Source organism: Typopeltis vanoorti, chromosome 24, assembly GCF_054136105.1.
Source record: "Typopeltis vanoorti isolate ZY-2024b chromosome 24, IOZ_Tvanoo_1.0, whole genome shotgun sequence".
NCBI lineage: Eukaryota > Metazoa > Arthropoda > Arachnida > Uropygi > Thelyphonidae > Typopeltis > Typopeltis vanoorti.
The window spans coordinates 56,751,115-56,776,288 of NC_143572.1; the positions used below are offsets into that span (position 1 = coordinate 56,751,115).

General features: G+C 35.3%; 1 protein-coding gene across 1 annotated transcript in view; it reads left to right on the plus strand.

Moving 5' to 3' along the window:
- The window catches only part of Ziz (dedicator of cytokinesis protein Ziz), an 826,359-nt gene that overhangs the window by 155,799 nt on the left and 645,386 nt on the right, over positions 1-25,174 (plus strand). The window contains exon 5 of the mRNA XM_090414187.1: positions 3,768-3,866. Within this exon, the coding sequence (XP_090270313.1) occupies positions 3,768-3,866 (99 nt within the window). The remainder of the gene's footprint in view (positions 1-3,767; positions 3,867-25,174) is intronic.

Sequence of the window (25,174 nt, forward strand, 5' to 3'; positions counted from 1 at the left end):
TTTAGTGTTCCTACTAATTTCTCTCTTATTCCATATGAATTTATTCAATTGACTTCCTACCATACCAGCTTTGTTGATTCTGTTGTCTATTTCCATATTTAATTTACCATCTTCACTAAAAATCGTGCCTAAGTTGCTGAAATGTTTTACTTTTTCCACAGGTTCTCCATCCACAACACAGTTGACATTTTCAATGATTCTGCCTATTTCCATTGTCTTTGTCTTTTTATTGTCGACCTTCATACCATATCTATTACAATAGCTATTCAATTTAGTCAGAGAATCTTGCGGACTTGTAGAAGATTTATTTAGAAGTTTATCATCATCTGCATAAAGCAAAGAGCTGACATTAACATATCCAATTTTGATATCATGTTTAATATCACTTTCCTTCATAATGTGATTCATATAGATAATGAATAACAGAGGGGATAATGTACATCCTTGTCTCACCCCAGATTTAACATTAAACCACCTTCCTGTACTTCCTTCAACTCTAACTGCTGACTTACAACTCAAATAAAGACTAAGTGTTGCTTGATATAATGCCCCATTGACACCATATAACTGTAGCGTATTGAATAGTTTTTCTCTAGGCACGCACCTTGTCATATGCCTTTTCCAAATTGACAAAACTTAACAAAATATAACAGGTCTTTGTTATATTCCCATGATTTCTCGACTATTTGTCGTAAAGTGAAGATCTGATCCTGACAGCCTCTATTTGACCTGAATCCAGCTTGTTCTTCACCAAGCTTTTCTTTCACAATTCTTCTCAGCTGTTTCTCAAGTATCTTACCAGGAACACTCAGCAGGGATATACCTCTGTAATTCTCACATTCAGTTTTATTTCCCTTTTTATATATATCGGTACTATGAGAGCTCTACTCCAATCATCAGGAATTCGTCCCTCTGTCCAGGCATTCTGAACTATGCAGTGCAGCCACTGTAAGACTTTTATACCACCATACTTCAGCATTTCTGGACGAATATCATCTACTCCTGCTGCCTTTCCACATTTTAGGCGTTTGATGGCTTTTTCTACTTCAAGTATAGATATGTATTCCTGACTGCATACCTGGTCAGTGTTTTTTATCACTGTGCTGTCATCACTGCTTGTTTCATTTAACAGATTTTCAAAGTAATTACTCCATACTTCAAGGATATCTTTTTCTCCCATTTTCATGTCACCTTTATCATCTCTAACTCCTTTTACAGCACTCTTTCCTCCATTCCTAAGCTTCTTCAACAACCTCCAGAATATTTTGCCACCTTCTTGATATTTATTTTCTGTGTTCTTGCCAAAGTCTTCCAATGACTTTTGTTTAGCTAGTTTTACACACTGTTTAGCTTTCTTACATTTGTCTCTGTATTCTCTAAGAGCACAGGGTGACTTATTTGCCAGGAACTTTTGATAAGCTTTCTTCTTTTCCTTTACTGCCTCTTTAACTTCCTGTGTCCACCATGGAGTTTTAATTTTTCTATCCTTGCAGACAACTTCACCACATGCTTCTATAGCTGAATCAGTCAGGGTTTTCTTCAAGGCTTGTCACTGATTCTCCAAGGTTTGGTTCCTGTTCTGAAACTCTTTCATTTTTTTTTCAATAATCTTTGTGTATTTTAGTCTACAGTTCACATCTGAGAGCTGCTCAACTTTTATTCACTTTAATACTTTCTTACATGTCATTCTTTTCAATATGAAATTAAATTTTATCCTGCTCAAGACTAAATAGTGATCACTTCCAATTTCAAATCCTTTGTACACTCCGGTGTCTTGCACCAAGGAGAAAACATCACTATCAACAATGACATAGTCAATGAGACTTCTTCTTCTTATTATTATTAAACAAGACCTCATGGAGTCAGACTCATCTGGGAGGTCATTTTATCACACACACACATCTCATCATACCGTGTCTTAAACACACTCAAACTCCTTACAGACACCACACTCTCAGTCAAGGAATTCCAATCATTCACAACTCTGCACGAAAAAAACCTGCCTTTCACTCCCCTACTCACACCTTCTTTATACAGTTTCCAGGGATGACCTCTGGTTCTCCCCTGATCTCCCACTATTCTCTGTAGAACTTCTCCACCATTGATCTTATAACAACCACTTACCAACTTGTAGGTCTCTATCATATCTCCCGTCTTCCTTCTCTCCACTAGACTCTGCAAATTACATCTTCTCAATCTTTCCTCATACTCAACATTCCAGAGGTCAGAAACTACCTTAGTCAGTCGCCTTTGCACCCTTTCCAACATCTCTTCATCCTTCTGAAAACCCGGTTACCAAATCTGGGCACAATAATCCATATGTGGCCTAATCAAAGCCTTATACAATGGAACAAGAATCTCCCTACTTCTACACGTCAGTGTCCTCCGCATCATTCCCAAAAGTCTTTGTGTTGTCTTCACAATTTTGGCGATGTGTCCCCTAAATTTTAGATCCTTATCCACTATCGCCCCCAGATCTCTTATTTCCTCTACTTCCAACAATATATTCTCACCAAGCATAAATTCTGCATCCCATCTTTGTTTTCCAAATTTTAAAACCTTACATTTTGTAACATTGAACTCACATCCCCATTTGCTTGCCTATTCCTTGCCTCTTCTCTCCATGTGAATTTGTGCACATTTTTATGTTGGAACATGTTGTTAGTAATAACCAATCCATGTCCTGAGCAGAAATCCAACAGGTATTTGCCATTATTATTAGCTTTGCTCTTTTCTCCAAATTTTCCCAAAACATTTTTTATGTCTGACAATCACTTCCTACTCTGCTATTTAGATCCCCAACAAAAAAACTTTTCCTTTTTCATTGTGTCAGTAGCTTTCTCTAGAGCCTCAAAAAATTCCCCCACTTCTACCTTAGTAGAGCCTTCTGTGTGACCATAGGCACAAATAACTCTCATTGTCCAGTTCCCCATTCTGATATTCGCCCAAATCACTCTACTTGACACTGCCTGCCATTCAAGAAGATGAGCCTTGTATTTTGTGTTGAATACCATGGCTACTCCTTCTTTTCCTTGATTGTCATATCCTGAATGTGTATGTGTATGTATATATATATATATATATATATATATATATATTTTTTTTTTTTTTTCATGCCAGCTGCATGAACCATTTTTGAAAAGTCAGCGTCGTTAATAGCATTTGATCTTTGTGCCCCACAGCATGCAGATCTCATTTGTACTGCCACATTGTTCTGTTCAGGTCAAAATTCAATAAAAAATAAAGTGACTAACAAATCCACAAAGCAACAGTCATGCAAGGTACACTAAGCTATCAAAAATAAACAATATTATACTAAAATGCAATATCACCAATTATTACACAAAATAGTACTTTACTATTGAGCCCTTTACTGCTGACACGTATGTCGCGGCCCTTTAGATGCGGAATACAATGCTCATGGTACATTATTTTTCAGAGATAGTAGTTTGCATTTCTTCTGTCCTTTCTGTTAAACCTTTATGATATAAATATTTAATATTCAATATCAAATAAATAATATTCAATATTTAAACACCAGATCTTTTATTTTGTGTTTTATGTTTCTTAGTGAATTGCATTGCTGAGTTTTGTGAATGACATAACATAATTACGTTTTTGTTTGTCAAAATGCACAAATGATATAACTAGCGCTGTTTTTGTTGTGTGCACATTTGTTTAGCAAAATGAAATCTAATTATATAGTGAACTAAAAAAAATAACTTGTTTCAATTAGTTTATAATCTGCAATTTGTTCTTCATTATAGGTTAGCACATCAAGCAGTCAGAGTGGTATCACCAAAGAAGGCTTCATTTTAAGGGGTCCTGAATCAGGAACAGATAGTTTCATTATTTTAGCAAGCAAGGTATAATATACTTTTTTTTTTTTTTAATACTTAAGTTGTAACCATCATTCAGGTATACAGGGACTGGTATGTTTTGAATTATGAAGTGTCAATGAGATGTTCTCCACCTGTTTTGTGTGTGTGTGTGTGTGTGTGTGTGTGTGTGTGTGTGTGTGTGTGTGTGTGTGTGTGTGTGTGTGTGTGTGTGTGTGTGTGTGTGTGTTGATTAGTGGGGAGGGAGATAGAAACCAAATGTTTAGCATAAACATAGGTTTACATTTACACAGAGTAAAACTGAATGATTATTTAGTAAGCAGTTTAATAAAATAGGTTTGAAATTTTTAATCACCATAGTAGTGAGTGAAAAACAAATCATTTGTATAACTATATGAACACACAGATATATTTACATTTTAGATTGCTTTATAATTTTTAATTAGTTAAAAATCAAAATATGAACCACTTAGACACAAGGAGATTTATTGCTAATATGTATAAACAAATATTTGATCTGAAACTTACAGGTCATCTTCAGCATAAATGACAATTCCAAAATGCAGAATAACAAAACAACAGCAATGAATTTCATGAGAGAAATCCACTGATGTTCTACTTTTGTGAATTTTCAGTTTTTATTGAAAATGATCTAACTTTTTCAGATTGAAACATAATATGTATTGTTTATATACATTAGTTACAAATCTTCTTGTGTCTACATGTTTCATATTTTGGTTTCTGTAGTACACGTTTCTTAAAACATAGTTAAAAACAACTAATTTAGTTCACTAGTCAGTTGATTAAATGAGATGTGCTTAATGATCAAGTTACTTTTCTATGCTTTTGAATTAAAACTAACTAGAATGAAGTCATTGTTTATAGAAGTCTTTTTTGCACTGCTGTTCTCATTTACATCACTTTATTTTTTAGAGTTTTGATGTTCAAAAGAAAAAAAAAGTTGCATAAAGTCATTAAAATGAACAGACACATTCATGCTATCTGATAAAATGTCATCTTGTTTGTGATTAATGCTTTGATATCATGTACTGCCTAGACAAATAGTCATTCTTGAGACTACATTGGATTCTCCTTTACTCAGCAAGTCCTGCTTTAAAGTATATTCACATATGAAATTTGGAATTATTATTTTTTATTAGGTTTATAAATTTGCACAGCAGCCATTAAAGAGAATCGCTACCTTGCAGGCATGGTTGGCCGAGTGGTTAGTGTATCTGCTCTCCAGTCAAAAGGCTGCGAGTTCACATCCTCCTGTGGGCATGAATGTTTGTTTGTGAAAATACTAGTGGTGGTGTTGGTATAGATGATAAAGGTAATTGAGGCTGGTGAGGTGGTGGAGATGGTGAGTTGTAGAGTAGGTACCCTCCCTCCCTCGATGAGTCTTTGGACTCCCTGGAAGTGTTATGTAATAATAATAATGTAACAAAAGACTGTGGTTATTTTTGCATTGTTTTGTAGTTTTTTGTTATTTTATAAAACTAAGTAAAAAAAAAAGTGGCGGTGTGTAGATAATTGGTATAATAATTTAAAATCCTGAGTAAACTTGATCAAGATCAACTGTTGATAATAGTAGCTAACCAAGCAAAGAAAAAAATCAGTCATCATCATCAATTTCCTGACATATACCCTCAAGGGGTGTACAGAATATGATAGTACTACATGAAAAATTTACATCATTATGAACTTCCTATCTACAATTTATTATTATTATTATTATTATTCAGGCCTCCAAGGAGTCAAAAGACTCATCGAGGGAGGTCCTTCCTAAGACATTCAACTATCAAAAACTGACTTGTTAATCAGCTTCGACATTGTCTCCCTCTTCACTAACATTCCCCATAAAGAAACAATAGAATTACTAACTCAAAAATTTCCGTCTGATATAGTTGAATTGTTCAAGTTTGTTATTGCATCAAGTTACTTCACCTGGAAAGGTCAAATTTACAAGCAAGAGGAAGGAACAGCAATGGGATCTCCTTTATCACCAAACCTAGCAAATTTGTTTCTAGAACACCTTGAGGAAAAAATATTCACTTTTGAACCCAAACCAAAAATTTGGCTAAGATATGTCGATGATGTATTTGCAGTATGGAATCATCCCGAACCTGAATTACAACTGTTTCTAGATAAAATTAACCTTCTTCATCATCGCATCAACTTTACGTTAGAAAAAGAATCTCCACAGGGTATCTCTTTTTTGGATTTACACATCAAAAGAAAAGAAGACTGTTCCATCGCCACTTCCGTCTTTCGCAAGCCTACATTCTCAGGTCACTACATTCACAATTCTTCTGCTCATCATCCATCTCAGAAATCTGGCATTATTAAATCACTAGTTTCCAGAGCACACAAATTCTGCTCCTCTCAAGAATCTTTAAACCAGGAATTAGAAGTTATCAAAAATACAGCCATCCTAAATGGATATAATCCCAAAACAACTCAAAAAATCATCAGTCACTTCTGCATACATCAAACCAGACAGGAAGAAGTGCATAGGATTCCCATACCATACGTTAAAGGCATCTCAGAACGTCTTTCTAAAATTATGAAGAAATACAATTTTGCCACTACTTACAAACCTATCAACCAAATTTACAACTTATTACCTTCTCCTAAGGACAAATTCTCACCCTTGATGTTACCTGGTGTTTATGAGATTCCATGCTCATGCAAATTATCTTACTTTGGACAGACAGGTAGGTCTGTTCAGAAATGCATCTCGGAACATCAAGACCACATTCATCTCTTTAAACCGCAATAATCTGGCCTCTCTCAATACGGAATTGAAAATCCAAACCATAGGATCCATTGGGAAAAGGCTAAACTTTTACATAGATCTATATTTAAACATGAACGTTTATACAAAGAAAGTTCTGAAGCCCTACTACACAGACCAAACCTAAACCGCTACGACGTTCTTACTATTCCTAAAGTATGTGAAATTATCATACAAAACTGTGTTAAATAATTAACGTTTTTTTTTTTTTTTTTTTTTTTTTTTTTTGTACTACTTTAGCACGTTATGCACGTTTTCATGAGATTCCATTGTAATCATGCACCCTAACTGTATGTTATTCCTAATTTTTGTTTAAATACTGTACTGATGATGTCCTAAGATACTTAGGATGAAATATTTACAATTAAATAATTTTCACTGTGGTTTATACGTGTGTTTCTTCTAATTATGAACGCACCACAGGTTTCGTTATTTAAAAAAAAAAAAAAAAAAAAACACCCTTTCTATTTTTCCTCCTGGCAAACACTCCTCACGCATCCTATCTTGAACACTACGGATCATTGAGTCGCCATACATTATACCTCTTACCATTCCCTCGCTCCTATTGTTTCCATTCTCTCCTCTTCTTTCATTCCCATACCTCTCTCTTCTGCTGTTTCCATTCTCTCCTCTTCCAGCACTCCCATACATCTCTCTCATTCCCTCTCTCCTACTGTTTCCATTTTCTCCACTTCTAGCACTTCCATATCCCTCTCTCATTCTGTCTCTCCTACTACTGTTTCCATCCTCTCGTCTTCTAGCATTCCCATACCTCTCTCTCATTCCATCTCTCCTACCGTTTCCATTCTCTCCTCTTCTAGCACTTCCATATCTCTCTCTCATTCCGTCTCTCCTACTGTTTCCATCCTCTCGTCTGCTAGCATTCCCATACCTCTCTCTCATTCCCTCTCTTCTACTGTTTCCATTCTCTCCTCTTCTAGCACCCCCATACCTCTCACTCATACTCCCTAAATTCTCTCTCTCTCCTACTCTGATTCACCTTGCATTTATCTCTTCCATTCTCCTAATCTTATCTTTCATACTTCTGCTCTCATTCACAAGACATTCCACCTCCTCTTTCAAACTCATCTATCTCCCTCTGCAGGTCAGTCACTCTTAATCTAAATTCACTCTCCCAAACAAAACCATCTCCTAAACTTTCACAGTCACTCACAACTTCCACACTATCAACTATTATTTTCTCATTCTCTCCTATCACACTACTTGTCTTCCTACATTCATTCCCCGTTCCTGGAGCAACAAAGTCGGATATTGATATATCTAATGTACTTATTTCCTCCAACTGCCTGCATTTTGCACACATACGCTCTCCACTCTCTTTAACAAGCCACATATGTAATTCCCAAGATGCATACATGCCGCAAGTACTGCATGCCACAAAGTCCCTTATGATATTGCTAATAATTGAATTCTTAAATGGCGGAGGACTTGGCATTACGCCACTTGTGACTGCTGCTGAATCCACCATCATTCCTTACTGCTGAGTAGCGTAATCTTTAATAATTATTAAATTAATAAATAAGAGGAAAAAAAAGTACAAACATCAGAATATTTAAGTACTAAATATAATTAAATAAAATGAAATATAACTAAATACAGTAACTTAGCTTCATTTTGTCTTCCACCGTTACGCGTTCGATTCCGACGGTACCAAAATATATTATATCGCGACAGCAACTAACTTCCAAAAAACAACCATTGAAGTACACTCGTATTCAGAGAAACAATTTAGCTCCCAAAAATGGGGAAAAAAGCGGACTATTCACCGATTAAAAATCACTTTTTTCTGCACAGCTCAAATTCACCGCCACGTACTACGGCGACGCTCCAAATCAATCTGTTACCTGTCAAGACTCTAACATTATCAGATCTTATATTTCTATCTTCTGAAGCACTTTTTATCATATCAGTCCACCTATATCTTGGTCTTCCTCTGGTTTTTTTTCCTGCCAACCTGGCAGAGAACTTATTTTGCTAATCTTTCCTCTTCCATTCTGTTTAAATGACCATACTACCTGAGATTAGCTTTGTTAATCCATTCCTGGATGCTAACAATGTCAAGTTCTTTCCTAATATCCTGTTTTTAATATGATATTGCCATTGATGTTCATGCCCCTAATCTTTCTCAGGACTGTCATATCTGCAGTCTCTAGTCTTTCAAAAGTTTTATTTCTAACCCAGTTCTCAGATCCATAAGTTAAAATTGTTTGAACACTGTCTTGTAAACAGCTGATTTATTGTTTTGACTAATTTCTCTCTTATTCCATATAAATTTATTCATTTGACTTCCTACCATACCAACTTTATTGATTCTGTTGTCTATTTCCATATTTAATTTACCATTTTCACTAAAAATTGTGTCTAAGTAGCCGAAATGTTTTACTTGTTCTATAGGTTCTTCATTCACAATGCAGTTGATATTTTCAATGCTTCTGCCTATTTTCATTGTCTTTGTCTTGTTACTGATGACCTTCATACCATATCTTTTACAACAGTTATTCAATTTAGTCAGGGAATCTTGCAGACTTGTACTGGATTTATTTAGAAGTATAACATTGTCTACATAAAGTAAAGAGCTGACATTAACAACTCCAATTTTGATAATCAGGTTTAATACCATTGGAATTTTTTTTTTTAAAAAAAGGTGAGACACCTTTTGGCAACTTGTATAGGTAAATATGACTTCTCCATTACTTCCACCTAAGTATCACCACCTCTGGGTCTGGTTCCCACTGACAAGACTTCAATAAAGGTCAAAACCAGTCTGGGTAGTGGCCCTTCCCTTAATGCATAGCGTTATACATGTCTGCAAGGAGATGTACTTTGCATTATGGGAGATACTAAGACAAGTGATGAGAGCTTAGTCCACCTTTACCACGAGTTGCCTCAGTCCTGAAGATACTTCAGGCGCAGACTTTGTTTGCTTATACTTGGATAAAGGATTAAACTAAATTTATTATAATTTATTATTAAGGTTTAATACTTCTTTCCTTCATAGAAAGAAATCAGTTATGTGTATTAAATGTCAGTGATGATTTCCCACACTGCTAAGTATTCTTGAAGTTTTGTTTTTGTGTGTTTAACTACTTTTCATGATTAAACAAGGATCAAGTAGTCATATTATGAAGAGGGATTTAATATATGATATTTGGAATCTGGAGGGAGGCTTTTCTGTATTTCTTAAACACATTTATAAATGACTTGTATTAACATATACATTGTAAGTAAAGGATAAGTCTTGTAACATTCCATCCCATATCTTCTTCCGTTGGGCTTATAACCAAGTAACAGACAAGTAATGCCTGGTAGACTAAGTGGATAGTGCTTCCACTCTCCAGTCACTCGGTCGTGAGTTTGAATCCCACTGTGGGAATGGATGTTTGTGAATGTCTTTAGGTAGCAGATGAATTTCATCATCGGAGGTCTGTGAAGTGATTTGAAAAAAAAATTCACTGTTTTAGTCTAGAGTAGAGTTTCCAGATTATCTAACCCTCATGTACCTTTATAATGTTTCATGGATTGGATGCACATTAAAAAATAGCAACATAGCTTCTTACAAGCATAATTATGGTAATAAGATGATTAATGCTGTTTCATAGTCTTCCATGTATTAATCTATCCATTAATGCATGTTCTCTAGCTGGTTCTGTTTTGCAGAAGATTAAATAGATAGATTTAAATCAAAATTTTTTTTTTTTTTTTCAGTCAGAGGATGTTGGTGTTGCTATTGGCTGCATTAGTCATTTATTCACATTTTATAATAAAGTGACAGTAGAATTGGATAAAGATTATGGCTACACCATAATACTTCTGGACTTTGCAAAGGCATTTGAGAAAATACTGCATGGAAAACTATTATATAAGTTGGAGCATATGGGAATAGATATGAAGCTGGTGATATGATATTGTGGGGTAGAATCAAGGCAAATGAGGGTGACTAGTGGTATGTTTCAGGGCTCTGTGCTTGGGCCACTACTCTTCATTTATATATTAATGTTTTAGGAATGATTTAAGGTCGCAGGAGATTATCCAGTTGTTAATTATTAAGTTATGGAATTCCTGACAAACATGTTAGAATAATGAAAGAAATCTATGAGAGACATTGTTTAATTTAGTCTGGTTTATTTTTTAGGTTACATGTGCAAGAAGCAGAATTAAATGAAATCCTATGTCACAGGAGATCTAGATTATTTTGATGACATAGTCTTGATATCATCAAAATACAATGATATATAAACAATATTGTAAGACTTGTATAAACAATGAAATGGTTTGTCTTAAAATAAATATGACTAAAACAACAGGTCTTAAACTAAACAGCAAATGCCACAAAGAAATAAAATCAATCAGCATGTTGTAGAAGTTAAGAATTTTACATACTTGGTGGCAAATGCAGATACTGAAGTTAGAACTAACAGGGATATAATGCAAAAACTGACAAAAGCTAACACTGCTTTCAAAAAATTAAATAATATATGGAAATTTTTGAAATATCATAATAAAATCAAAATAAAGATCTTCAATAGCAATGCTAAGGCCATATTATTATATGAATCAGAGACATGGAAGTTGACCAAAAAATAGGAAGTTAAATAATTTTTAAACAAAAAATGTCTGTAAAATATTAAAAATATTTTGGCCCCATTGTATAACAAATGATGGTTTATTATTATTTGGGTACCTCCATGGAGTCAAAGGACTCATCACAGGAGACTCGATCTATCCACACAATCTATCATACCTCTCCTTGAATTCATTAACAAATAAAGCACTCACAACTGACTCTGGCAATCCATTCACTCATTCACAACTTTCCAAGCAAAAAAAAAAAAAAAAAATCTAGTCCTCACATCCTACTAACCACACCTTTATTCAACTTCCAGGGATGACCCCTTGTTCTGGTCCCCTCTAGCCAAGTGCCGAAACATTTCCCCTGTATCTATCCTATAAAACCCTTTAAGCAGCTTAAATGTTTCTCTCATATCCCCTCTTTTTCTCCTATCAACCAACTTCGACAATCCACATACCTTCAGTCTATCCTCATAGAGAACATTCCACAGGCCACTCACCATCTTGGTCACTCGACTCTGAATCATCCTTTCCACTGCTTCCTCATCCCCAAGAAACTCAGGAGACCAGACTTGAGCACAGATATCCAGTTGTAGCTGTATCAAGGCCTCATGAAGAGGAATAACAACTTCCTTATCTCTACATATTAATGTGTTCTTTAGTGGTCAAGTAATCTTATGGGCTACCTTAGCAACTTATGTCCTCTAAACTATAACTTTCTGTCTATCACCACCTCTAAATCTCTAGCTTCATCTATTTCCTGGAGTACAGTGCCATCAGTGTGACACACAGCTTGTAATTTGTTTATCCCAAAATGCATAACTTTACATTTCTTGACATTAAACTGACACCCATTAACTTTTCTCCATACTGACAGCCTATTTAAATCATCCTGCAAGCTCTCCACATTGCTTTGATTAACACTCTACCTAATTTTGCATAATCAACAAACAACTGAAAATTTCCTTTCAGGTTATTTCCTATATCATTTATTTACAAATTAAACAGCAATGGTCTCAGCACTGAACCTTGTGGCGCACTACTAGTCACCTGTTTTTGCTTCGATTCTGGCCTCCTTATAACACTTTTTGATATCTGTCCAGCAGCTACCCCAGTGGCATAGCTAGAGGGGGGGGGGTGTGGAGGGGGGGGGCAACAGTCTCGAGAACTCAGTTCCAAATATTGTAATACTACTGCGAATTTTTTTCACAATTGCTGTAAGTGTTGCTAGTTGTGAGAGGAGTTTTTTAAAATAAAATTTGATTAAGAATTACCTACATTACTATGAACTAGACTTCTCCAATGTCATCGATGATTTTTCTAACAGAAAAGCAAGAAAAATAACAGTTTAGAATGTTGAAATTAAAGTTTTACTTCAAAAATAAACATAGTGTTTTAATTTATTTCCCTATACGTCATTTTAACATTTTGTAGTATTTTTGGTGTGTATTGAGAGGGGCGGCAAATTCAGGGACTGCCCTGGGCAGCAACTGCTCTAGCTATCCTCTTATCCACTTAACTAGTGTCATATTCATGTTATATAAGCTGACTGAGCAAAAACTTATGAAGTAAAACACAAATGGATGGGATATAGATACAGAGAATTGATAGCAGAGAGAAGAAAGATTCTTAGAGTGGCTTTGACATAGATCCCAGAAGGAAAATGAAAAAGGGGGAAGGCCTAAATTAACTTGGCAGCGAATGACAGAAAAGGAAAGAAGACTGGCTAGCTGGAAGAGCTGGAGAGAGGCCGAACTGCTCAAGACAGAGGTATCTGGAAGAAATGGACCTCGACCTTATGTGCCATGAGGCAAGAAGAGGATAAGTAAATTCAGTTGTTTGCTGATGATTCAAGATTGAGGAGGACAATAGTTGATAATGGTGATGTAGATATCTGAAGGATGATTTTAAATAATTTGTCAGTGTAGGCAAAGGCTAATGGATGTCAATTTCATGTTGCAAAATGTAAGGTAATCACTTCAAGAATGAAAAGATTACATATTTTGTGTTATATTAGTGGTAGTGGATTGCAGGAAACTGATGAGGCTAGGAATTTGGGGATGATGGTGGACAGAGATTTGAAGTTCAGAGGACATATTGCAACAGTTGGCAAAATAATTTGGCAAATGATATTACTTGGATGTTGAAGAATACATTGGCAAGCAAAGATAGGGTATTCATTATCCCTCTTTATAAGGTTATAATTTGGCTGTATCTTGATTACTCACAGATTTGGCCCTCTTGGTTTCTTGGGGATCAGTAGATGGTGGAGATGAGTGACCAAGATGGTGATAGTCTGTGGAATGCTCCCTATGAAGATAGATTGTATGTATGTGTGTGTGTATGGTTTAGTTAACATGCAGAAGTGAGGGACATGATAGTAACTTATAAAGTTATGTGAAATGGACTTTATAAGATTGACAGAAGATAATTTTTCAGTGCACAATGAGTAGGGAAAGAACAAGGGAGTCACTCCTAGAAGTTGTGTAAGAGTGGTTAGTAATGATCTGCAGACTAGATATTTTGCTTGGAGAGTGGTGAATGAATGGAAATGGATTGGCAGAAGTAGTTGTGAGGGCCCCATTAGTGAATGGGTTTAAGTATGATAGGTATTGTGTGAATAATGGTTAGCTTGGGTCTGCCACGATGCTGATTCCATGAAGATACTGATATAAGAAAAATTATGGAGGTGTTTCTGAGGTATAATAATAATATTTTTCTTATTATTAATAGAGACCTTCAGGGAGTCCAAGACTCTTCGAGGGAGGCCACATACTACATGCACCAGCTATCATACTTGTTCTTGAATTCATTCACACTGCTTACACACAACATCCATTGACAATCCATTCCAATCACACACCACTCTATGAGCAAAATATCTAGATCTCATCCCCTTCTTAGCAGCATTCATCCTCGGCTTCCAAGGATGCCCTCTTTCCTTTCCCAACCCTCTATAAAATAAAAAAATTCCATCAACTGAAATACTGTATGATCCTTTCAGAAGATTTGTAAGTCTCAATCATATCATCCCCCCCCTCCCTCTTTTTTGTGTCTGAAGTCTACAAATTCTCAATCTGTCTTCATAATCAGTATTTCACAAACTTGATATCATTTTTAACATTCTCCTTTGCACTCTCCACCATATCAGAATCACAACGGAAACCAGGAGACCAGACCTGAGCACAATAGTCCAAGTGAGGTCTTATCAAGGCCTTCTAAAGAGGCAAAATGACATCCTTATCTTTACATGTGAAAGTTTGTTTCAGCATTGTAATTATCTTTTGAGTTATATTTGCAATCTTTGCTACATGGCCCCAACTTCTTATCCACTAACATTCCAAGATCCCTAGCCTGATCAGCCTTGATATGGATCTTGCAACTTATTTCTTGTTTATAAATTGAAGGTAAATTTTTCTGTATCTTCTAAATTACATTTTATCTAAAATGAAATAACCATTTATTTCTGAATTTCCAAGATTTCTGAGTTCCTAAAATTTAGGGACCTAAACCTCACATCTGTTGTGCTGTTTCTATTTGCATAGACCTTGAATAGATTCCTTAAGTGTTTTCATTGATGTGGTACGCTTTCAGTTTTCTCCTCACTTACTCCTTCCCACAAGTAATCATTTTCTTCAGCTGAACTGTTTAATACATATTTACACTTAAGATGCTGGTTATACATATTAATGAATTTTTAATGGCTTATCACAATGGATAAAGCAAGCATATACTTTATCAAATTTTTACCTTCATTACTGAGGCATTTTCACTGACTCGAATATTTTGTTATGAATATAGCAAAATATTCAAGTTAGTATCCTAATGTTATGACTGCACTCTAGTATGGTCAATGTTGGCATTTTATTCTTGGTAGAGGATGTAGCAGTCACACTCCCAAACTCGGTTTCTTAGAGCTAAATATATTTAAATTTGTCGTGTTCTGTATGATATAAGCTAATTACTCAGGATTAGCATTTTTACTTCTGAAATTAAGTCTTTTTGTTAAAGTGTTAGTTATTTTTTTCCCATCTCATTCCATTGGTCTGTTTTTTTTTTTTTTCCCCGTATTGATTCTTAATTATATAATTCTGGTTTTCTCTCTTTTGATACAGATTTGCTGCATTGTCTGTGACAAACAAGTTTACACTGGCAGTGGATTCTGTACATATAATATATATAATATAATATTATATTAAATAAATAAATTTAATCAATAGAAGCCAAGATATACCAAAATAGAAAAATGCTATTTATTATTTGAACATGCAACTAGTTTCATCTTCTTGGAGTGCATAACACGAAAAGAGAAATACAAAAATATACATTACAAGACAACAACAGCTATAAATTAAGTTATTGACATTTGAAGGCATTTTGGGTGCCGTGTCAGAATTTCTTTTTTCATAAAAGATTAAAGATTTCTCTTTTCATGTTTAGCACTCGATGAAATCTTCTAAGAAGATGAAACTAGTTGTGCACCCAAATAATATTTTTCTGTTTTGGTATATCTTGGCTTCTATTCATTAAATTTAGTTAATTATGTCATATAGCTGAGTAAATCCATTGCATCAAATATATATATATATATATATATATATATATATATATATATATATATATATATATATAATTTTTGATATATATATATGGTGCAAAACAAAAGTAATGAATAACTGTAATGATATATGTTATGGAGTAACAATAAAATGGATTTATTAACAAAGAAATACATGTTTACATATGGTGATATATAATCTGCAGAGTTAGCCTAGTGACTTTGTGCTTTGCAACCATATGCTTGGGGAAGGAGTGTCCTAGGTTCGATTCCTGTTGGCAGTGAGAGGAGCTCAATGATCATTCTTGGGCATGGACAGAAGGGTTTTTCTCCCCAGTTTAGCTGTGGTTTTTCATCCCGCAAACAGGCAAACGACCCCGTGAACACACACACACGGATACAGTGGAATACCTAAGGCAATCCCTCCAGTCATAGGTTTGAATTGTCAGCTATGCCTGTCCTGAGCCCGGATAAAAATAGGGGGGGGGGAATTGAGGTGGTGCTGTACCTCCCTGTAAAAGGGGCTCATGGCTGTTGAATCACCATACAAAATAAATAAAAATATGATGATATGTACATCCACAATTATCGGTGGAATTTTGGTAAAATAAAGCATTAACGATGGTTGATTACTTGCTCAAAATGGTCACCTTATCTTTCAAGACAGATTTCGTAGTGCATGCAAAGATTCTTGTCATCTTGGAGAAGAAGGGTGGGGATATCTGCTGGACATGTGTAATTTTATCCCTTAGTTCATCAAGGTTTGAAGGCAATGTTGACACTTATGCTTAGGGCACACTTATGGAAACAACAAACAAACTGCTCATAAACATGTATGCTTGGACCATTTGCTTTTCCAATTCTGTATGTACAAAAATAATGCTCAATAATAGACGTTTTTTCTTCCAATGTCAACACCATTGCTACAGCTGAATGTAATGGTAGACTCTACATGTGCTCCTCTATCAATATGCGTGCAGTAGGGAGGGTATTGAAGTTCAACAGTGTATTTTTTTTTTTTTGTGATATACCGTGTATATATACACACACACTTGTGTGTGTGTGTGTGTGTATATGCTAATGAGTGGATTTCATGTTTTCTAGATTGGAAAACAAAGGTTAGTTTGAGTTCTAGTTCGTAATCGGTGGTCTGTACTTGGTATTTATGCTTTTTTTTTCTTTTGATTTTTCTTATTCTAAGGTACTTCTAATGTTTCTTTTATTTTACGTATTATTAGGATTGCTGGATTAATAATCTTTATTTTTGTAGGATTGTATCCTTCTGGTGAAATTAATTAACATGCATTTCCAGCTAATTTCTTTAGGTATGATGTTGACTAAGTTGGTTTCATGTCTCTGGAATGTTGAATATGAGGTTGAGAGAATGCAAATTACAGAGCCTAATGCAGGGGTGGCCAACCTATGGTGCATGTGCTAAAAGTGGCGCATTGCATGATTAGAAGTGGCGCACTGAACTGCAGAGAAAAATTAAAAAAAAAAATTTATACAATTTATATATATATAAACACAATTAACCTACCGCTGAATTCTAGAGTGCGCACTTATTATACTTGTTTGATCTTGAAGCAACAGGCACTGGCAAATGCTGACATGCGTCACCAGTTACTCAATCAGTTTATAAACTACTCTCGTCGTGTCATAACGTTCGATGAACTTCTGATTCGATGTGAGTGAACAACTGTGTTTTCGAACTTATATGTTTTTATTAACAGTTCTTTAAATTTAAGATAAGATTTCTGTTTTCATAAAGGCTTAATATAATTCTGTAAATTTAAAAATAAATTTTTTCAATTTGAACACATATGTCAAGTTCTTGCCCGCTCCCCTAATTTGCTGATTACTGAAATCTGCAATTATTCTTTGTATTTTTATGTGTGTGTTATGTTTTTTTAATACAATATCTTTCCTTTTTATTTACGTATAGTAGGTTTATTCCTAAAATTTAACTGATCATCAGCAAAGCTTTCGTAATGAGGATGTTTGGGTTGTGTGTGGGATTGCCAGCTGATCGACTTTTTTATGGCAGGAAGCGATCTCGTATTTCATTGGACATAATATATTATGAAAGAGAGACAAAAACTCTCCATGAAAAAAATATATATATGATTTTTAAACTTATAGAACTGTATTAGGCCTTCATGAAAACAGAAATCTTATCTTAAACTTGTAGAACTGTTTTTGAATGTTCATAATGTTTAAAACAATAAAATAATTTAAATAAATAAATTAATAATAAGCTGTACTTTTTGAAATAATTTTTTTTTTACAGTCAGTTACCCATTACTTTGCAAAAGAAAATGAGCAGAAGAAAAGCAGAAGGTGGTAGCAAGTGCCAGTTTAATGAACTGTGGGAAAAGGAGTTCTTATTTATTGAGGGTCCTTCAGGAAAACCTTGTGCATTGTTTGTGAAAGCACTCTCTCAGATAATAGAAGACATGATCTTGACAGACACTATAGAAAACATCAAGCTGAATTAGAAGAAAAACTGAAGAGACAATATATTTGTGAAACGAAGTTGTGAAAGTGCGGCAATGCTGGAGGCGGCTTATGAAATTGCCTTTGTGTTGGCTAAAAAACACAGGCCTTTCTCTGATGGAGAGGAAGTTGTTAAGCCCTGTCTCAAAAAATTTGCAAAATATCTTGGCGATAAGAATGTCGAAAGAAAAGTAAACCAAATTGCTCTGTCCAAGCAAACAATTACAAGATGCATCGAAGAACTTTCCCATGAGTTACTGAGCAATTGAAAGACCATGTTCATGCTTGTTCTTTCTTTTCTTTAGCCTTGGATAAATCCGCTGATATATGTGATCTAGCCCAATTAAGCATTTTTATAAGAGGAACTGATGGTAATTTTAACATCTTTGAAGAAGCTATCGGTCTTGAGTCACTTCATGGAAAATCCAGAGGGTCAGATATATTTGACAAAGTAAAGTCATGTCTAGAAAATCAACAACTAGATTCTATTAAGCTCATCGGTGTTTGCACTGATGGAGCACCGTCAATGGTAGGTAGAGTTTCTGGGACTGTACCTTTACTTGAAAGGTTTTTAGGTCGTTCTCCACTAAAGTATCACTGTATTATACATGAAGATTCTCTGTGTGGAAAAACTCTAAATTTGAAGCATGGTATGATACCAGTTGTAAAGTTAGAGCAAGAGGGGTTAAACAGAAGAGAATTCAGAGAATATTGTGAACTGCTGGATATGGAATATGGTGATCTCATCCTTCATTGTGAGGTGCGCTGGCTTTCTAAAGGACAAGTTCTCAGTAGATTTTAGAAGCTGAAAGTGTTCGTAATTTTCTGGAAGAGAAGGATGAGCTGCATGAGGAAAAAGCCCTGTTTTGTGATGAGAAATGGCTATTTGATGTAGCATTTTTAGTTGATGTTACCAGCCACCTCAGTGATCTAAATTTGAAACTGCAGAGCAAGAACAAATTGTTTCCTAGATTAGTAAATGACATCAGTGCATTCAAAATGAAATTAAAACTGTTCCTCCCCCAGTTAGAAAATGGGGGTTTAAGTCAATTTCCACATTTAAAAGAACATAGTGAATCTGTTGAAGATAATGGCAACTTTACAGATACTGAGAAACTCAGATTATTGCAAGAGTCCTTTAACAGTCATTTTAGCAATTTTGCCGAAAAATACTGCATACTTGCATTTATAAATCCCTTTTAGCTTACTGAACAAAAAATCTTGACGATGCCTAGTAACATACAAATGGAATTTATTGATCTCAAAACCAATTCATTATTGAAAATGAAATATAATGAACTTCCATCACTCCCAGATGCTTCTGATATAATTAATTTCTGGCGATTGTTGCCCTGTGAACATTTTTCAGAACTGAGAAAATTTGCTCAGAGTTATATCTGTCATTTTGGAACTACATATGGATGCAAACAAGCATTTTCATGAATGAAAATGATTAAGAACAAACTACGGTCGCGACTGACACTGATTCAAATTTGAAAAACTGTTTGATGCTTTCTGTAACTGATTTAACTCCAAACATTACAAGCTTAGCAAAAGCAAAGCAATTTCAAAAGTCAATAAAATAATTAATGTTTATCTTGTCTTTATATGAAATCCTTTTATTTAAAACTGCTAAAAGTGTCTATATTACCATATATATAATCATTTTATGCATAACTGTTAAATATATCCATATACCATATTTTAAAAGGCCTGAAAAGTAGTATATAAGTTTGTATGGCGCATCTTAACTAAAAAATGAAAATTTGACGCATGACCTATAAAAGGTTGGCCACCCCTGGCCTAATGGATAGAAGGAAGAGGGAGAGACATGATTGAGACATATAAGTTGGTAAGGGATAATGACCAGATTTACGTGGATGAGATTTTTCATACAATGTCTAGAGACAGAGAAAGAGAACTAGAGGCTATCTCTGGAAGCTGTATAAAGTGGATGGGAGCAAAGGGTGGGGGGGGGGGGTAGATTTTTTGAATGGAGAGTGGTGGATGATTGGAATGCATCACTCTCCATAGAAAATGGTGAGTGATTGGAACACATTGCCTGAGAGTGTGGTGCATGCAGAAACAGTGAATGCATTTAAGTCGAGGTGTAATGAGTTCTGCATGTTTGAGTGGAATCTCTTGCAATGAGTTTCTTGACTATAGGGAGGTCTGTTTAATAATAATGTTATTGGAATAAGTAACTCTAGCAATGTGTGCTAAAGTATTTATTATGCAGTATCTCTATGTGAGTGTTAAAGTATCTGAAGAGGACAAAGAATAAATGACAATTGCTAGTTGTGTGGTTTGAAAGTGGCATTAAGATCATATTTATGAAGAACTTGATCTTTTCAAGTGTGTCTGTGGACATAGGAGATAGGAATAATGTAGCAACGATCACAGTTTTTTTGTGGCAAGACTGTGGTGTTAGAACATATATATCCTTGGGACATGTGCTTTGAGGATTTTGTATTAGGATGGGGTACGTGTGCGTGTGTGTGTGTGTGTACACGCATGTCTAGGTTGCCCATAAGCAAAAAAATAATGAACCATTTGGAAAACAAGCAGCTAGTGTGTCTAGGAATGGAAGACAGTTGTTATTGGGAAATATGTTTCGCTGTTGAAATGCTCCAAAAGAAAAATCTAATGCATGTTGACCATGAGATTATTATTATACCGCTAAGGAGTCAGGGACTCACTGATGGAGGCCACATATCACCTGCGCTAGCTGTCATATAAAATTTTAATTTATTCACATTACTTAACTCACATCTTCCAAAGGCAATCCATTCCAATCATATCACTCTGTGCTAGAAAAATCTTGCTCTCACCACCATCTTCACTGCTTTCATTCTCAGCTTCCATGGATTCCCTTTTGTTCTCTCCCTAATCTTCATAAAATAAAAAAATTCCATCTACTGGTATAGTCCTTTCAGAAAATTGTAAGTCTCTATCATATCAACCCTCTTTCTCTGGTTTGCTGGTATCTGCAGTCCACTAATTCTCAGTCCCTCTTCATAATCTGTATTCCACAATCCTGATATCATTTTTACTACTTTACTTTGCACAATCTCTTTAGTATCAGTCAATGGCACACCCAAAGGGGGTGGGTAGTATATTATAAGTATATCATAAGTAGTATATTTCTATACTACTTATGAATTAGCGATCATTGCAGATGCTCAGTCATAGGTCGCATGCGATGTGTAGTATGTATTCTCAAATCGTCTACTCAATTTTGGGCCCCCACCCATGATTAAACCCTGAGTGCGCTACTGGTATCAGTATCACCAGAGAAACCAGATACCTGACTTATGCACAATGGTCCAAGTGAGGTCACATCATGGCCTTGTGAAGAGGCAAAATGACTTCCTTATTTTTACATGTGTTAAGGTTCTTTTTAGCATTGCAATTATCATCTGAGTTGTGTTTGCAGTTGGTCCTTGAGCTTCATCTTTCTATCTACTAAAACTTGAAGCTTGCTCGCTTGATCAGTTTCTTCTAGTATAATCCCACCAATATAATATGACATTGATATCTCATCATACCAAAGTGCATGACTTTACATTTACTAACATTGAACTGATAGCTATTTTCACATCGTTCTGCAAATACTGTATATCAGCCACATTCTTGATTACCCTGCCTATCTTTGCCTCGTTATCAGCAAACAGCTGTATGTCACCTGTTAAATTCTTTCCACTCTCTCATTAATGTTAAGATTGAATAACAGCGGATCAAGGATTTATCCCTATGGTAAATAGTTGGTCACCTTAAATCTCGCAGACTTACATCCTCCATACATTCATCACTCATTCAGCTATCTTCTTATCCATGCTTGCTGAATTCTTATTCGGTTGCAACTGCTCTAGTAGTAGTACCTCTTGTCAGACAAGTAGTGAAGAGGTAGCAGTGAGCTTGATGTTGCATAACACCAGCTTGATACCTTTTTAGTTGAACAGTCTCTTCTACATTTGTCGTCACATTCACCATCTACATTCAGCAGCGGTACTCTTTCATACTCATTCTTTCTTTTGCTTGCAGCATAATGATAGAATTCTTTTGGGTTGTCTTTAGCTTGCAGAGCCAGTTTCTTTTCATACTCATATTTAATTTTCCAGCTAGCACTTTATAATTTTCATAACTGACATCTTAATGAACACTGTAATCCTTTGATATCATCTTTTTCTTAAAAATTTCTTGCTTAATAAGATTACACATCCATTTTACTCCTATCATGTTTATTATTTGATATTTAATCTGATATTGCATAATTTAAGGAATTTTTAAATGCTTCCCATGTAGCAAATGATACCATGGGACAGAATCTAGCATACTCCTCAGTTGGTCATAATTTCTTGCTTTGTAGTTCATGTAACTTTTTTTCTGACTGGAATATCACCAACCAGAGGTGAAACAGTCACATATTTAACTAAAACCCTTCTGTATGTAATCAGATCTAACACTCTTTGACCTAGAGTTTCTTCTGTCACATGCCGCTTGAGGAAGTTGCCTAGTAACAGCTCAATGAATTTGGTTTCATTCTTCTCATGAGATTTCACCTCTACCCAATCAAAATTCAGATAATTAGTCATCCATAATAATTACTCTTTCCCACTCTTTTTGTTTATTTGGTAATGCATTTTAATGACACTAGCAACTGATCTACTAGCTCTGTAACAGCACCCCCCACTATGTATTTCATTTTGTTAGATTCCCCTCCTCAAGCCAGATGGCTTCAAATTCACTGCCACATGGAAAAACTGTTACTAGCATTGCTGTCATAGTTTTCTAATCTAACTAGAGTCAAATCATCTAATGTTATTAGTAGCCCTCCCCTCTCTCATATCCTGCTTATTCTTCCTAAAAATAGGTATCCTTTACACTTGATACCTGTTAGTATATCTGCCTCTAATAACCAGGATTCTCTAATGCCTACAATCTGAGGTTCCAAAGTGTTCACCAAAGTAACAAACTTCACCCGTTTGTTTCTGATACTCTTGGCATTCTTATACAGACGTAATAAATTACTTGCATGCTTTATTGTCACCTCTGTAGTCTGCATGACCTAGTTAGTTAGACAACTTGCAGATTTATATTCTGTCTAATGTATTGCTTATGCTGACATCCTTGCACTTACTTAATAAGTCTGAACTGGCCAAATACACAATTGTTTTTTCCTCATAATTGCTTCCATGATAATGCACATTCCTCTCATTAAAACAGATAACATGGTGTCTTTTGCACAGATTCTCACTATTTCATATAACATAGCAAAAAAGCATGTACACTATTGATTTGAGCATGGCTGTGTTGTGAACTTTGATTAAGATGGCAGTGTCCAAGAAATGTTTGCATCGACATTTCTTGGACACTGCCAGCATAGCATGTTCCAAGGTGGACAGAGATCGACCTTGGAACATGCTATGCAATAATGAAGTGTATTTCCATGTTTGTGGAACAGTAAACACTCAAAAGTTCTGCATTTGTGCTACAGAAAGTCCCATGCATTTCACTAAGTTTCCTTACATTTGTTAAAGATCACAGTATAGATAGGATTTATGGCCAAGTTTTATCAGGCCATTTCTCTTGGAATAAATCCATCGAACCGGACTTGTGACCTTGTGTGGTCATGGCTGTGCATTATCAGGATATGTTGAGCACTTTCATCATCCTGCCACTGCAGCATAGAGGGTGCTTGAACACAGCAGTGTTGATTCAAGATGGAGTACCTCACCAGATAGGACATGAAGTTCAACGATTGTTGCACCAACATTTTACAGAGAATAGAGCAATCAGTTGCCCATTTTATATGAAATGATCACTATATTCACCAGACCTTAACACCTCTGACTTTTGACTTTAGGGTAACCTCAAAAGCACAGTATATCAGGGCAAAGTTCTCCACCTGGCATATTTAAAAGACAAAATCACACATCATGTGTGAAACCATTCAACAGATCAATTGGGTTCTGCTGTAGACAATGCTGTATGGTGGTTTCAGCTATTGTGTACTGCTCAAAGACCAACACATTGAATGCCATCTTCATTGATCATCTGGATCTCCTTGACAGCTCCTTACAGCATGTCAGCTCCACATGATATGTTTTTTATATAACATTATTTTATGAAATGATCAAATTTAATAATCAAATAACTTTGTTTGTCATTGACTAATTTAATCATTTCACAATCGCACACCATCCATTTCTTATTAATATAATTTTATCCTGCTTGTGGCACCATATTTCCCCAATCAATCATTTTAGAACTATTTTTTTTTTTATAAGCAAAGTGGATATTAGATCCAGCATTATTTGAAAGCTGAATGTAGAAACTATGAAAGTTTCAAGTTGACTAGAGAGCTTGCTGGAATACATTCCTCAACATTCACGAGTTGCCTTAGAGTGGACTACTTAAAAGACGTAGGTACTGCCCAAGTGTCTATGTATTATTAGTCCGTTTGATAAGATTTCACTGGCCTGACAGCTGTTTCGAACTAGTTGGTTCTCTTCAGAGACCAGGCAGAAGCCTTAAGAGAGCAAAAACTCTCATTCAGTACTAAGGAACTTGAAAAGTCAGAAATGTATTTTTTTGTAAGTGAACTGAAGGCCTTTTTGACTTTTTATTTTAGTAATTACTTTTACTCACCGACCAAGAGTTTGCTTATGAAAAATACATTTCAGACATTCCAAGTACTGAATGAGAGTTTTGTTCTCTTAAGGTTTCTACCTGGTCTCTGAAGAGAACCAACCAGTTTGAAACAGCTTCCAGGACAGTGAAATCTTATCAAAATGGACTAATAAAAGGTGATTATATAGACTCTTGGGCAGTGCCTATGTCTTTTAAGTAGTCCACACTAAGGCAACTCATGAATGCCGAGTAATGTATTCC